This window comes from Diadema antillarum, unplaced genomic scaffold (genome assembly GCF_040938485.1).
Source record: "Diadema antillarum isolate AM-2024a unplaced genomic scaffold, OU_Dant_1.0 seq00000897_RagTag, whole genome shotgun sequence".
NCBI lineage: Eukaryota > Metazoa > Echinodermata > Echinoidea > Diadematoida > Diadematidae > Diadema > Diadema antillarum.
Window position 1 is genome coordinate 251,056 of NW_027271758.1, and position 17,517 is coordinate 268,572.

Sequence of the window (17,517 nt, forward strand, 5' to 3'; positions counted from 1 at the left end):
TAACGTGTAATGCGCATGCGCACACGGAGGTGGGCTTCGCGTCCGATCTTGGCTTCTCTTTTCGATTCTGAGAGCTCCCCGTGTGAATCGTTCATAGCTGTCTTCCCGAAGCAGTAGATGCTGTGATATTGATCAAGGCCAGTCGCAGTCGATGTGTTGTCTCACTAAAAGTGTACGTTATGTAATAAATGATTTATTTGAAATGATAAATAATTTACTTCCTCGATAGCATATTAGGTACAATAATCTTATATGTCAGGACTTTTAGCGTTTTCTTATTTATGTTTGTCGTACCAATTTCTGGTGAGCATTAATTCAACTAAATATAACATTTTTATGTTAGTGGAAACAATATCCATTATAATAACGTTGCAAAGGAGGTCGTTTATATACTCAAAAGTTTGAAACAAAATAGTTATCACTTGCACGATTTTCTAATCTCTGTGCTCCTCAGCGATTAGGCGTGTCGATATATACCAAGTTTATTCCAGGTTTCCACATAAGAACACGAGATTCCCAGTAATACATAAGCCTTTGTGAGAACAGCTGATACAGTGCATAACAATATGTAATGTATAGTAACATTTTATACAGGGTAATTATTACAGTCTATGGAAAATAGATCAACATTAATTCATGAATAAATCTAATCTGAAGTTGATTTATCAGCATATCTTGCCACTTTTTGAATATGCTGATATCATAATCATTACTCTTGATTCAAGTCATAAAATATATATAACAACTGCAAATTCTTCAAAATCGCGTTGGGCCGCTGCAGGTTATCATGAAAACACTCCTTACAAACATGTGTTTAACTTCCAAATTCATTCTGTTTTAAACTGGTATTCTCTTGAGTCTAGACGTAGGAAGCATTACGGAACATGTTTGTATTTAAATCAACTCGTAGTACGTTATCCTCGTCTATGAATGATGTAAATATTCCATCCTTCATGTGACTCATATTCTCTCCGTAACGCAGGAAATGTTCTTCTCCCGAAGCCTCATACTGATTATTGTAAAAGAACAAGACATTATAGGGGATCGATGATTAAGTACAATGCTTTGAAATTGACCTCAAGTGCAGATATATTTTTAAAGGGTTTAGAAAATTGTATTTCTGATTTTATGTGAGAATTGTTTATGTAGGCCTACCATGTAGATGCATATTCCTCATTCATTTTCTTTCTCAGCTGAATATACGGAAATGCCTATATTTTTGTTGATTTTATTATCAAAAATGTATCTAATTCTCATCGGAAATTTATTCTCTGAATGTTTGTACAGGGGTATTTTCTTCTTATGTAACTGTACTTATGTATATTATTTCTCATGTAAGGGGCCCGTCTGTAAAACAGCGCTGTTCGATAACAACGCTGAGTATATAGGGTCATCCCTCCGTTAAAGCTTATTTTATGTAACATATCTTTGTTTGTATATCTTTTTAATGACAGAAAATATACAATACAATACAATACAATACAATACAATACAATACAATACAATACATACAATACAATGCAATACAATACATCATAATTCTAGGGCAAGCGAATTGGAGGGGTCCTATAGGAAAGCAGGCTTGTATTAATCTTATAGATCCCTGGAATGCATAATAGTGATCAAAGACAGACCTTTAAAACTTATCTAGGGACTTACAATTTGGAAGAAACAAAGAAAAAATGTGTTGCTTTCATGACAAATACTAAAGAATGGCAATATAACAAGGAAATTATATTTTCACTTTATTATATAGATGATAATGTCGTGAATGATACCCACCACTAACAAGAAGAGAGTTTATCGATTTAGAAAATATAGTCATTTTCATCTGTTCAGTGTTCAGGGTTACTTAAGTACTCAATGAATTTAGTAGGGGACTGGTATAGTACAGTCAATGGGCCTACATTTTTTTTTTCTTTTTTTTTGGGGGGGGGGGGTGGGAGTTGGGGATCGGACTTATCTTGACCGCTTTATCAGACTCTCATGCTGCGCTCTTGCCTCATGTGCACACACATCTGACAAAAAAAAAAAGGAAAAGAAAAGAGAGATAAATACACACTAAAGTAGAAATTTCGGAGGGTTCGCCCTCTCTCCCCTCCCCCCCCCTTTCACGTGCGATGAAACACCGATCAGAAATTTTTTCCTGTTATGATTAAAGGACAATTACCAGCAAGACAATATATCGTAATCCGAAAAGAAAGAATAAAAATATAGTAGGCCTAAGCATTAACAAAACTCGGTAACGAAGTTAGGAAACTGACGTTTCTCTAATTTTTACAAAACAGTTCTTGAACGGTCTATGCAAATGAGTGGGAGGATGATGTCATAGCCTCACAACTAGTCATTTCAGTTTGTCTATACAAAATCTTAAATTTTCCCGTTTTTCTTTCTTGTTTTTTTGTGTGTGTGTTCAATAATGTCCCAATAATGTCCGGTTTTAAATCGTAATACACTTACTGATAATTATTTTGATCTTCTTCAGCCAGAAATAACATATTAAGTTTAAAACTTTATATTAAAAAAAAAAATTTCATCAGTTTGGGGATACGATCAATGATAATTATGTGAGGTGATTATAATATCAGCTCACTCATTTAGATACTCATATTAACTGTTCGAGAAGAGTCAGCGAAACTTCACAATATCAAGGTTTAATTGCCATTTATCTTTCCTACAAACAATATTCACTTAAAACAAATGATTATGCAATCATTTTGGAAATGCTGCACATGTTTAGAAATAGACCTACATTGAAAAAAAAAATCCACTGCGGGATGCGCTTACGGCGAGTGTGTTCTTGACATGATGATTATTGGGATAAAGAAGACACAGAAAATCAGAGATATAGGGACAAGTTTGCAGGGATAAAGGATATAAGGACAGGGACAGACTGAAATTAGAGACGACAATACCGGATGGACTAAATGTGCGTAATTGACATTGACATTGACGGGGACGTATGATTGTTGTGTAATGATACTCAAAGTTGTCACTACCCCCCCCCCCCCCCCCCACCCCCATGATGACCGGATATGTCACTTCACCTCTGGCCAGTCAATGACCCCTATACCAATACTATATCCACCTCCAGTTATTGACCTCCATCATCCCTTGCGCATACATTGCTGTCGCCCCATCGAACGAAACCCAAACATCCTGCCCTTCCCCCATTGATTGTTGTTGAAGTCCAAATCCAAGAATACTTCCTTCTTTCTAAAACTAGTCCCGCCTTTGTTTCTATAACAACCAAAGTTTTGCCCTATCAAACCCTGTCTTTATCACAAAGACTCCACCCCATTCACCAATTCATTGTATGTTGTAACCAATGTGTGATCGATATATACACAGAATTGTATCATTCGAGAAGCGAGAAGCTCGAAGAGAGAGGTCATGCCAGAAACAACCCTCTCAAATAAACTACATTTGAAAATACATTGCAGCCTGTGAACGTGTATAGGCCTACCTCTTTAACTAAATCGATCCCAACACAACAGTATATATATAAAATATTAATGTTTTACATACCGATAACATGAGAAGGACATGGGACATTCATTGTTAACAGACGTTATATTATGGGAAAAGAGGAGAAGAATCGACCATGATGGTAAACAATAAAATTTTACTCTTTCTTTTCAGACTAGCTCTGAAATTGCCACTACACAGCGTGGTAGAACACCAGCAGGAATAGACAGGATGAGAGAGGGGGATGGAGAGAGAGAGAAGGAAGGAAAGAAAGAAAGGAGAAGGAAGAAGGGGGAAGAGATGAAAAACTTGACCCCAATAATATGCACTGTTCGGCTATGATAACACCTGGCTATTATGAGTTCGACTGAGTTTGTAAACAACTCTTTGTGAGTAATGCAGGAAGGGCTTGGCGGAGTTTGTTTTCTGATGGTCAGACAATGCTCTTCAACATAGCCGCGACGTTTTGTGAATGTTTATAATACAGCGTCTGATGTAGGGTTATTATCTGTCTTGACGCTTTTGCTCTTTTCCCCCAACTATTTCATAATATAGTTCCACCATGCTGTGTAATACATGTATAAGTTAACAGATCGCTTCCATATACAATTTTCGCTACCTTAATCACCGATGTTAATCCTCTGTATACTTTGTTATCTACGAGCTCCTCTATCAATTTCCTTTAGACATCGCTCGATAGCTTGCACCTGGATTACCGAAAGTTTATTACATTTCCTCTACATTCTGACCTGTAGCTACAACAGTTTACCCCCAAAAAGGTCTGACCTGCATGTAGAGTGGCAGACTATAGAACTGCCACGTTGCACGTGAGTCTCTAGCGACGGATGTTGATGACGAGGCCAGAGTTCTAGCCAGCTTGGGGAGAAAACAGCAGGATTGCTCAGGGGTGACAGCGCGGCCACGTCCCCACTCATACACCACGGGCACTTGCCATCCAGCTATCGCAGAAGAAGGAACGTGAATACCGCGACGACCCGGTCCAGTATCATACACATACCTCTTGTCATAATTTGCCTTATCCGTCCACTGCTGGTTCAATCTCAAGTTCGAGGGACTTCCATTGATTGATAGCAAGCTGCCATGGATCTCTACATCACTCTGTTGTTATTTGTTGTGTTGGTTGCATCCTTTGTCAAGGTGAGTGTATAGCTCATTGCAAACGATTTTGAGAGATGCCTTATCGATACTTCTTGAGATGGGTCTTGCCTGTCGTCTCGTTACCATGCATCCTTTACACAAGTTATAATTTTCATGAATTTGAACTTTCGGGATCACTTACACAGTCGTGAAATAATATATCGTGAATGTCTTATGTTTCCCTTTCTTTCTTTAAACCAAACGCAATTACCAAAAATTTAAACGTGCATATCAAACTTTCATATCAACTACAGTTTTATCTCTGATGGTTATAACTATACACAGCCCTGTCGCCGTACACGAGTGTTGCCACGGCGTCTGGTCGGGCTAATGGTTTTGTAGAATTAATGGTTTGCGATAGCAGCGTCTAATTCAAGTATTCATAGTATATTGAGCATGTTGAGACTTCATCTGTCCTCCATGGAAACGATATGGAGTGCAATAATGATTTGTAACATTATTTATACACCATCCACATCCGATTACTTCAAGACTCCTGATTATCTGCGAGGTTTTCAAAGGCCCGAAGTTCTTTGAGTTTGAGTTCGAAAATATAGGGCCTACTACACCCTAATATTCTTTATACTTCAAAAAGTTCAGAATGGCGATAAAGAATATATGCGATATACAAACAAGGGTTTCAACAGTGACAAGTAACATTCAAGTCAACAAAATAATCATTGCCTATTTTAATGTCTATGCTGACATGAAAGGGTTCGTGTGTGCAGTGTGTGTGAGTTTGTGTATAGGGCTGACAAAACTCCGATATTTCTGACCCCGGAAAATAAAAGGTCACAGCTACATACCATACCGATGGTTCGGCACCTTGCGAAGCGATCAGCATCCACGCTGCCACGTTGCATACACAAAATAGTGCATGCTCGATCTCCTTCCCCCTCGTATCAAAGCTCTTGGCATGTTTTTTTTTTTTTTTTTTCCGCTCACAGTGTCCATTCATTCTTCCCTTCCGCTCTGCTTGCTCCTCGTGCAATCACTTTTATAGAAACGGGAGGGTCTTTGACAAAAGACTACAATATTTATGGCCCTGTTCTCACCTGTGTCCCATGAACTTTTCCAAGTGCACTTCGCAGATTTCAACCACACGGGTTTTCTTCCCCCACTGCACTGGCAGTTTTCCCCTCGCCTTCTACTTCATATATGTATAATATTCCACGAGGAATTCAGCGTTTATTTGATGAAACTTTGTTTTGAAATGGATGAGATATCCAAAACAAGCGATAGGCGCTACTAATCATAATGAAAGGTGGGACCCATAGTACCCAACTTATAGGATCTCGATCTTTGTTTTACTTTGTGGTTTTTGGATATCTCAGCCATTTCAAAAACGATTTTCATCAAGTAAACTTTGAATTCCTTTTAGAATGGTATGCTCTGTAGCATTTCACATGTAGTTTCTTAGTATCTTGCAGAAAGATACTCATTCTCTCGGTTCTGAGTCTATATTAGTCACCGCAATCAGACGTCTAGGCCCCCCCCCCCCCCTTTCCGCTTCCGGTGAGGGAAGGGGGGGGGGTGCGAATGGCGGCCTTATATAGTGGAGGTGGGGCGATTGGTGCGGTTAATTTAGTTTTTATGGATACGACAATGTAATCGGACAAGTTAGGGAATACGTCTAGACAAACTCACTTCCCGTATACTTTTACATGTAGTTGCCAATATTATGCTCCACTGCCGTCAGTGTGACCCTTGAAAATTTAAACTCATGAGCACATGGCGACGATGCTGATTTCTCCGTCCTAGTTACTTAAAACGATCAGATCAGGCAATTGATTGGAATAAGACCAAAATAAGCCATGTTATATCAAGCCTTTTGCCAAGGCCCTCACGCTGACTACCACCATTATTATTATTATAAGTATAGTAGCATTATCAATGCTATTGTAATCATCATTGCCACCACTATCATTATCATTATTATCCCTGCGGCATAGGCCGATGACCCCGAGGCGAAAGCCATGGTGACGCACAAGGTCTCCTTCGACATCAGCATCGGAGGCGAGCCGGCGGGCACCATCGAGCTCGGACTCTTCGGCGAGGTAGTCCCCAAGACCGTGGCCAACTTTTTCACCTTCTCCGACCCCAAAAACGAGGAGAACTACGTCAATACAAAGTTCCATCGAGTGATCCGGGAATTCATGATCCAAGGTATCGTTTTCGACTCACCAGCCCACCCCCCCCCCCAAAAAAAAAGAAGAAAAAGTAAAAACAAAACAAAAACTAGTGATGCAGCACTGGACACTTTTTACTCATAGTCTAACAAACAAACAAACAAACAAACAAACAAACAAACAAACAAACAAACGAACAAAAAAGCCAGAAAACCAATAATAGTAGGGGCTACTATGTAATCCCATGAGATTTTTGTGCCAAAATTAATTTTTTTGGCCAACTTTGTCAATTTGGGGGTGCTGAATCCAAAAAACTTTGGTTCCATTTTTTCTGACCACGTCTTCAGCCGCCATTTTGAATTTCAAAATGGCCGCCATAGCAAACTGTATTTTTATCCATATCTCATTAAGTGAGCATTGTAGAAGCTTCAAATTTGGTGCAAGATGCATGGTTGTGATGTCAGACACTCTGGTATATCTTTTTCTGATATTGTGGATTGTTTTGATACAATTTGTTGGCTGCCATCTTGAATTTCAAAATGGCCGCTATAGCAAACAGTATTTTGAACCACATCTCATACACGAGCATTGTAGAAGCTTCATATTTGGTGCAAAATGCATGGTTGGGATGTCAGACACTCCGATATATCATTTTCTGATATTGTGGATTGTTTTGATACAATTACTAGGCTGCCATCTTGAATTTCAAAATGGCCGCCGTAGCGTTTTTATGCATATCTCATGTTGCAATTACTGTAGGAGCATCAAATTTTCAGTAATGCACATGATTGTGGTGTCTAACGTTCCAGTACAGCTGTTTCCTATTGTAGATCATTAGATAGGTCACCATCTTGAAATTCAAGATGGTGGCCAAAGAAAAACATAATACATGTAATACTGTAACTGTGGTAAGAGCCATAGATGAATTTGCCAAAATTGTCCTAGTTAGACCGAATTCATTTTCAGGTCACGCAGAACGACAGCCATTTCTTAATTCAAAATGGCCGCCATAAATTCAGACTGTAAGGACGAGGTTCCAATGACGTCATCAAGTCATCCTGAGGGGCAAAGACTGCGTAAGGAGGGGGGGGGGGGGGGGGAGGGGAAGGGTCCCATACCACTTCCCATAAGACTAGTGTGGGCAAGTGTGTAAGCGTTACATCCCACGTCCCATAATAGCCAAGCGGGTATGTGGTTCGCGTACACGTGATTTGTTTTGCCTCTCAGGCAAGACATTATTTGTTGTCATGGAACCTCGTTGATATTTATTTTTAATCCCAGTTATTAAATAGTTGAACAAAAGCAAGCATTGATACGATTAGAGGTGATCTTTAAAAACTTGATACCGCCTCGAGAGAATAAAGACAAACAAGGAAAAGTCTCGCAATGGCAAAAAATGCCATAGTCACCCTACCAGGCATCCCACTCACAAGCGTGTTTGTTGACCACAAAATGAAACAACTCATCAGGGAGCTCATAATTGCTGGATGTATTTCTGGAATAACACAGAATGAATAAGGAATGCCAATGAGTAGATTTTACCTGATTGCCCTTGTGTGGGTCATCCTCAATTATCAAGACTTCCAAGATGATTACTGATGTACCGCCAATGATTCGAAAACTAAAAAGGAGCAATAATAGCTCAGTTCTGTGGCACTTTGGATGCATCAGAATTCCTCAACAATTTAGAACATCATCGCACGAGGGCAATCTCAAAAATTTGCACTGCATTGAAACTTATGAATATGGTGCTTGGCAATCAGATATCGGAAACATTCAAGGAGGATATTCTAGAAAGCGATGAAAAGGGAAGTTTTCATGTTCTGTACTAAGAATTTGTATCTGAAAGAATTAAACAAAAACCAAAACAAACAAAACAAACCCTGTCTGGGATAATATGAGAAAAGATCTGTCTGGGATAATATGAGAAAGGCCAGACATTCAGCTCTTGCAATTGAAATACATTGTGTAAGATTGGATCAAAAAGTCATTAAGCTTAAGAGGACCACTATCTTCTTATAACGCTTCTACTGGTACAGCAATCTGATAGACTTGTCATTATCGAGTCATTACTGGACGATACAATTATCGGAAGTTATATGAGTTCTACTGTTCTAAGTAATTCCACAGTGACTCTTCATCTAACAATTTCATGGCCTTCTCTTCCATCTGACACAGAACGGGGAAAAAAAAGAAACAAAGGGTTCATCAAAGATACCATGGGAGTTGTCACCCGTCACAACGAGGAAGCTGATATCCTCATTCCATTGCATATATTAGATGCTACTTCAAGAGCAAAACATAGAATTTCAGAGATATTGATGATCATTACGTATTAGACACTGACATTTTCATTCTCCTAATGGATCTTTGCTTTACTTTTAAAACTGCATCGTACGTTGTCTGCTCCATCACTGGAAAAGGAGATGATATAGTACAATTGACACTGTTGAGAGATTATGTTCTGCAAATTGTTGCGAAAAACAATTGTCTGCTTGGTCATGCCTTTCATGGCACAGGCTGAAGTTGAAAATTTGAGGATGTCTCAAAGAGCAGATGGATCAAGAATTCTCTAAGCCTTGAATCATGCAGAATGTGCAATGAAACAGCCCATGCCTTCCAGAAGTTGGGCGTGGATGACTTCAACCTGGACAATTTGCTCTCGTAGAATCTTGATACAACACATCCAGAGAACAAAACTCGTAAACCTTCACACCCTAATTTGTGCCTCTACTTCAGGGGATTATTATGTGGTACATTGTCGTTATTTCCAGCAGATATACATTTATAAACTGTGCAAGTAAATGCTTTGAGCTCCCGGTCGATACACCAACGGTATAGCCACAGAATTCATTATCATGTTCATATGGCAAGAAATGCAAAAGTCATTGTTTCTGGAAGAATTTAGAACCAATCCTCCACTGTGTACAGCCCTATACAAGTGTTGTGACTTCAAAAACACATGCAGGGAACGAGCCTAGAAGATGTTAACTAAGTAAATTTCCGATACACGGCTAATATTGTTTATTTAAACTCCACAACCAAATCGTCTAAATGGGGCATCTAGTTCACTCAGACACAGTTATTGATTCACCTTTGAAAGTTATTTGCTTTGACACTATAATCACATGATTCACAAGTTTTACCCAAATGCAATGCTCTTGAAGGATTGTTTCCCATGGCAGCCATTTTGCATTTCAACGTGGCAGTGTACCTGCAGAAAACAGTCCTGCCTATGCAATGATAATAGGCCTACTATTTATTGAAGTGATTGACTTCCACATATTTGTAGGTCCTATACATGAAAGTGCTCCAGCATGCTTGAATTTGCAGGATAAAGATCTTACAGCACCAAATATGGGTAGAAATCCATCTTGAATTTCAAAAGTGGCAGCCAATGCGAATAATCCATTATTACAGAATGTATAATTATGTGTGTGTATGTTTGTAAAAGAATGTACAATGTACACCTCCATAAACTTGATATGCCTAAAAGTTGCTTGAACCACAGATATTAGCTGAAAAGCAGCCATTTTGAAAGATAAAATGGCAGCCGCAAAAATGATCTGCAATTTTAGGGAGGGGATCAAAGTGCATCTGAATGTTCAACATCATGAGCCCGGTTTATGCCCGGAATGTGAACTTTCTGTATTGTTTACAACATGAAATATGGGTCAAAATATGCATTCTGGTATGGCGGCCATTTTGAATTTCAAGATGGCCACCTACTAGTATAATATCAAAATGGACAGAAAAAGATGTTTCAGAAAGTCTGATAGCATACGCATGCTCTTTGCCCCTACTTAGAACCTTACACACTGCATATAATATGAGATATAGGCCCAATTACATATACTATGGTGGCCATTTTGAATTTCAGGATGGCCGCTAACCAAAATGATCCATCATTTAAAACAAAAATGTATATGTTGGCATGTCTGACATGCTTTTTGCCTCAAATTAATACTTTCCATATTGCTTACAACCTGAGATACAGGTAAAAACACAGTTAGCTATGGCGGCCATTTTGAATTTCAAGATGGCAGCCCTCAAATTGTATTAAACACTCTACAATATCAGGAAATGGTGTATCAGAATGTCTGATATCATAAACATGCTTTTTGCATCAAATTTGAACCTTCATTGATGCTCACATTATGAGAACTGGGTCAAAATACAGTTTGCTATGGCGGCCATTGTGAAATTCAAAATGGCGGCTGAAGACGTGGTCGAAAAAAATGGAACTAAAGTTTTTTGGATTCAGCACCCCAAAATTGACAAAGTTAGCTAAAAAAATCAATTTTGGCACGAAAATCTCACGGGATCCAATATTTCGACATAGCAGACCGTACTATAACATTTTTGTATGGTTTCTGATTCCGAGGGAGGGGTGGGGGGGGGGGGGTGCCCTTGACCCCAGCATTAGCACTACACCCCTTCCTGCACTATTACAGCAGTTCCTCGGCTCTGTATAAGAAGACCACAAGCCATATTGAACCACTCTCATCCCCCTTTTATTCTACCTTCTCCCCAAGCTTGGTCATACCTTGGCACTATTCGGGTCGTTACAAAAACTTTTCTCTTAAGAATTTTAAGTTTAATCGACTCTTATTCTCTATAATGACGCATCATGAATTTCCTGCAGCTCAAACACTTTATGCAGGACCTATCTTATCTTAAAGAAAAGGAAATGTTGATCAGTTGGGTCAGAAATGTGCCGGAGCTCATCAATGGACTGGTGCTGTTAGCTGTTGTGACTCAGACATCTGTATGATTAATTAATTCGATCTGACTCTATCGACTCTGTTTCCTGTTTCGTTTCACATGGTCAAAATAGCGTAATGACTGATCTGAATTAATTTCCCTGTGTGATGCCTATGCTCAAGCGAGCTTTAAAATGAAAAGAATAGAATTAGTAAAATGAATCAACCTATTACTGGTCGCTGATCAAAAATCATACTTGGGAAATCGAAAAGTCAAAGAAATTAATGAAATCTGAAAATACGAATTTCTGTTAGATTTTTGAGTATATGCTACAAACGTCATGCGCGATTGCAAGTCTTATAACGATTTAGAGCACATTAATAATCTTCAGTCAAATTCATACGTGGTGCTGAGATTGTGTATTTCGAGTTGATAAAAATCATACCATAATGAAAGAACTGGTATAGTGTTACAAAATATACCATTATATTGCATCAGTTTGACATTGTCCCACACTATTTCATGGAGACTCTTCGATAACAGCTCAATCATGACATACATGCGTGGTTGCTTTGGATTATTTCTGTTGTCCCGCACCATGCGTGACTACAGGTATTGTTCGTTTGTGTTCTTTATGCCGGCATGTTGCCGATACCGTGGGATGATTTTTATTGTGAAGTCATGACATCACCGCCTCATCATGTAAGCTGTTAAGAAGGGAAACATCAAACTGCCGTAACTTTTGATTTCCAAAAGTGAATGAAACTTCTTTTATTATGTTTATTTGATTTTGCTTTGATACTTACTAAATCCCGCTTGAATATGGAGTTGGATCGCACTTTCAAAAAATGATGTATGAGTGAAAATTATGTTGCCTTGACCATTATCGTCTGTAATTACAGCTGTCACAAATCGACGTTTGCTGTAAAGATACTACGCGCCTTTTCTTATAGGACAACTACCCTCATTTATCTTCTTTTATTTTGTGTGTTGACGCCGATTGTCCCCCGACCCACAGGCGGCGACTTCCTCAGCAGCGATGGTAGCGGAAGCACGAGCATCTATGGGAAGGACCACTTTGACGACGAAAACTTCAAGCTTGACCACTACGGCGCTGGCTGGTTGGCCATGGCTAATGCTGGTGAGAATGTAATAGCCAGATGCATCCAAAGAGGTTCTATTTATCCCTATAGAACCTCTTTAAGTACGTCACATTTTCGGATTGACACTAATGCTTTTCTCGTAATAGTACAAAAACAGAAAAAAAAAATGGTTTACAAGAACCCGCGAATGAACGACTTCCGGGGGGGGGGGGGGTTGCCACAAGTGCGTATACAATGCACTCATGAATCATTCATCAAATGAGCCTACCATGAGTATGCATAAAAACAAAACAAAAACAAAAGAAAAACAAAGAAAAACAAAACAAAACACAAACAAAACACAAACAAAACAAAACAAAACAAAACAAGCCTGGAAACAGCTAAAAGGGAATGTACAGTACTGGTTGAGGTGGGGATTCATGGTTTATAACATTCCTAAGTTTGACAATGAGAAACCTCTTAAGAAATATGAAAAAGCATGTGATTTTAAGAAGGATTCAACGTTTATTTGATGAAAATTTGTTTTCAAATGGCTGAGATATGCAAAAAAGTGATAATAATAAAAGGCGACAGGACACGCTTTTATTAGGATCTCTTTGTTTTATCTTCTTTTTGGATATCTCAGCCATTTCAAAACCGATTTTCATCAAATAAGCTTTTGCTTCCCTTTAGAATTGCATGCTCTCTGACATCTCATAGAGTGGTTTCTGAATATCTCACAAAACGTTTAAAGCTGAATCCTCACCTCAACCAGAACTGTACAGTCCCTTTAAATTTTGTTCTCGTGCCAAGTGCATGTGCGTCACCACACAATAAGACGTTCACGAAGTGACTTCATACCCGTGTAATATTGCTTATGGCTCAGTACTCCCCCTTTTCCCCTTTTGTGTACAGTGGCCTATGAAGATTGTAGTATGGATACCAGCTTGAGTTATAATGTGCCCGCACAATGACTTGGTCCTGTTATATTGAAAAGGGAACTCCCGGAGAGTCATCTTACTACTACTTAGTTTTGGAAACAAGGAAAACACATGTTATGCAATTCTAAAACACATTGAGCAGATCATTTACTAGCGACAACTGATGAGTGGTTTCTGTTTGTTTCGTTTTGAATTAATTTTGTTTGTAGGGTTAATTAAATAGATTTGATTAGGATAACGCATCGCCGTTCGAAGTGTCGCCATCTCGCCAAATCAGGCAGAGGACGTATAGATCTAAATTAAAAGTTTTATGAGAATATAGATGTCAGTCACATATTGCTCTCCATAGATCCTTATCATGAGCTTGAGGTGATCAGAAGTATAGGCCCTATAGGATCAACAAGGAGGTTTGGGGGTATGATGTTCCTGTACTCACATTTCGGCGACGTTCATTGCGTCCACTTCAATTCATTGGAATTTCAGACACAATAAACACGATGATATAATCATCAGCAGCACTTCCAAAAAGGGGTTGTTGAAGTTAAACAAACATTTTCACTTCTTATGAAGTCTGTACCACAGCACGAAGAAAATATATTTTTTGAGTAGCAGGTATTGTACTTAAAAGATTACCAGTGATGTGTATTCGTCAATGATTCATCTCAAATAATGACATCACGAATAGAAAGTACATGTATAGAAAAACGCATTTTATAAGTTCGTCGTGAAGTGTTCCGACGCGGGACTGAAAAGTAAGATCTGAAGACTACCATGTCGTACGGTCTTTCGTTCATCAACTACAGGACCCAACACAAACGGCTGCCAGTTCTACATCACGACGGTGAAGACGAAATGGCTGGACGGGGCCCACGTGGTCTTCGGCAAAATCATCAGCGGCATCGACACCCTGGCGGCCGTCGAGCGCACAGAGACGGACGTCAACGATAAGCCCATCAAAGACGTCGTCGTCACGGCCTCGAGCGTGGAGGAGCTGGCTCCCTTCGACAGGTTCGAAGTGGAGAAACTTGGTGTGGCCATGCCCATTATAGATGCCGAGTAGAGAGCAGTGGATACGCGGGGGAAAGAGAAGTTCATTTCATTTTTAGCGCAGCTTTTAGGGCAATTCCGAACCCGTTAAATTAAATCTTACAAGAAAGAGCAAGATTTTGTAAGCACAACAGCGACATTCTGATCAAAATTCAAAAACAAACAAACAAACAAACAAACAAATAATGAGATTGTGAATTGTTAAACAATAATGGAAGTTGTAAGGCGATTACATTATGAACTCACTCATTTTGTATTTTCATATTGACTGTTTTTCATGAAATTGTTGTGTAAAAATTAGCGAAACATGAAAATATCACAACTTCCCCATTTTTTTTTCTTTGTCAGATTTTGATCACATTTTCACTTTTGTGGTTATCAAATTTTACTCTTTTTTCAGACTAACATTTAACTGGTCCCGAGTGGCCCTTTAACTCGAAGGAACTGCGCTGGGGCGTATGCATGTCAATCCGATGTGCTTCGCACTCCTTGAGGAAGAGACCAAGGACCGGACTGGTCCAGTTTTAGACTGAATATCTGTAAACTTCTACAGAAAACCACCCATCGGGGATACTTTGTTGACTGTCGGCAGTCTACGTTTTCACAATTAGCACAGCTAATTTCTCCTAAAAAAAACAAACGAACCAAAATAGTAAAGATTGGGGCAATAATTGTAATTTCTCGTGCAAGACACGTTGCCATGATGAGTGCAAAATAACTTTTCACGATTCGTAGGGTGTAGATTCAGTTATATTGCTGCAGGCATATAGTGATGCCCTTGTCTTGCCAGATAATTGATAAGTGTTCCGACATATCTACCAATAAGACGTTGTCAGCTTTACTTTTTTTCTTGTTAAATTCATTTAATTTTGAAAGAATTCAAGAGTGTCTATGCAATTGCTTAGTATACCTATTAATGACGTGCAGGTTTATTCGCAGTATTAAGAGAAAATGGGAAAAAATGCAAATGTTTCAATGCAAATAACAAGTACTTTCCCACTATAGTTCAACAATATTTAAATATCGATACAAAAGGAGTCAGTAAGAGTTACTATCGGGAGCGTTACAGTTACACTAATTTACATAAGGCTGAAGAAGAACAGGAAAACAAAACAAAAACAAACACGTCGCGACGTTACAGCGAAAAATTAAGACTTGGATGGCGATACCCCTTTATGTTTGTGTTTGACGCCAAAGATATGACTTACACCGTTTGATCCTATAAATCAACGTGTGCGCGATATACATGATAAAGTAACTCCCCACTCACGTAAAATACGTGTATTTTGAGAAGAGCAACAGTACTTTTTATCAAATTCAATGGGGATATTAAGAATAAAATGTATATATTATTTTAAGATGAAACACTTTGTTAAAAACCGTTCAAATAAGTTCATGTGACTTGCAAAATATGCTGATGATTTTTATACAGAGAATTTCGAGTGACTTTCAAGTTTGTTGAACATGACGATTGTACAATGTGTATGCGTCTTTGAGAAAATGCAATGTTCACCGGTACATTTTGCACTGTATTCCGAACACTCTGTTTGTTGTTGTGGGTTGCTGTTCGTGAGAAATGTGTTCTTCAAATTATGTTGGTAAATTAAGAGTCTTAATTTATTGATGTACTTTCTTGAATATGTCAGATGTAATTGTAATAAAGATACATTCGCACTGATGCCCAATTTCTTTTTGTTTTGGTTCTCTGTTTACGTCAAGAGGAGTTCAATGGTGTTAACAGTTCTGGTTGAGGTGAGGATTTAGCTTTTAACGTTTTGCGAGATATTCACAAACCAGTCTATTAGATGTCAAAGAGCATGCAATTCTAAGGGGTATTAAAAGTTTATTTGATGAAAATTGGTTTTGAAATGGCTAAGATATCCAAAAACAAGGTGAAACAAAGAGATCCTAATAAAAGGTGTGGCCTGTCGCCTTTTATTATTATCACTTGTTTGGATATCTCAAAATTTGAAAACCAATTTTCATCAAACGTTGAATCCTTCTTAAAATTACATGCTCTTTCATATTTCATAAGAGGTTTCTCATTATCTCACTTAGGAGTGTTCAAAACATGAATCCCCACCTCAACCAGTACTGTACAGTCCCTGTAAGTATCACGTTGCTCCTGTGTGTGATGGTGTGTGCGTGTGTGTGTGTCTGTTTTCTGTCGGTTTGTTTGGTTTGTCGAGAGGTTTCGAAGTCAATACACAAATGATTTGTAGAATGCAATGGACCCAAAGCTATGCTGTTGTTCCTTGATTTTTTTTTAATTTGCTTAATCTCTTTAATCTCTCTATCTACATCTATCTATCTATCTATCTATATATATATATATATACGTATGTATGTGTGTATATACGTATCTCTCTCTCTCTCTCTCTCTCTCTATATATATATATATATATATATATCACAGAAGAAAAAGTAAACAGAAATAAGGAGGAAAAGAAAACCAAGGTACATGTATATGCAGCTCAAACACTCTCAAATATGTTTTAGTAGTTGGTATAATCAATGAAATGCAACAATAGGCTCAAATTCAATGGTTGGTATTAGTTAGCCATTTTTTTTTTAATTTCTCATAAAAGTTAATGCATATTTACACATACTGGCATCAATCCCGCATAAGATTCTTTCCTCCTTTGCAATGAGAAGGGAAAGGACATGCTTTCACAAAGCCAAGTACATTTCTGCCCACTTCAAAAAAATTATCATTAGTTCTTATAGAGCATATTTTGCTCTCCTTTTCCAATACAATAAACATCTTCAGATAATGAATTGTAACATATGAATATAAATGCTCATTCAATAAGTTTTATTGAGGAATACACGTTTTCTTCTCTCTTTTTTTTTTTTCTAATTCCAAACTAACGGCACAGTGCTTATTACTATCATTTTAAGAAACAGAAAGGCAAGGGAGATAATTAGAAAATTTTGCTGTGAAGGGAGTACGGAGAGAGAGTGTGAGACGGTCCAATTTTTAATGTC

General features: G+C 38.3%; 1 protein-coding gene across 1 annotated transcript; it reads left to right on the forward strand.

The window, feature by feature from the left end:
* The first annotated feature begins 4,569 nt into the window (after window positions 1-4,569).
* Window positions 4,570-14,652, forward strand: LOC139741023 (peptidyl-prolyl cis-trans isomerase 6-like). Its single transcript, XM_071651612.1, has 4 exons — window positions 4,570-4,626; window positions 6,579-6,792; window positions 12,478-12,600; window positions 14,286-14,652. Exons 1-4 carry the CDS (start codon window positions 4,570-4,572, stop codon window positions 14,540-14,542), a joined length of 651 nt encoding a protein of 216 aa, XP_071507713.1. The 3' UTR covers window positions 14,543-14,652.
* The last annotated feature ends 2,865 nt before the right edge of the window (window positions 14,653-17,517 follow it).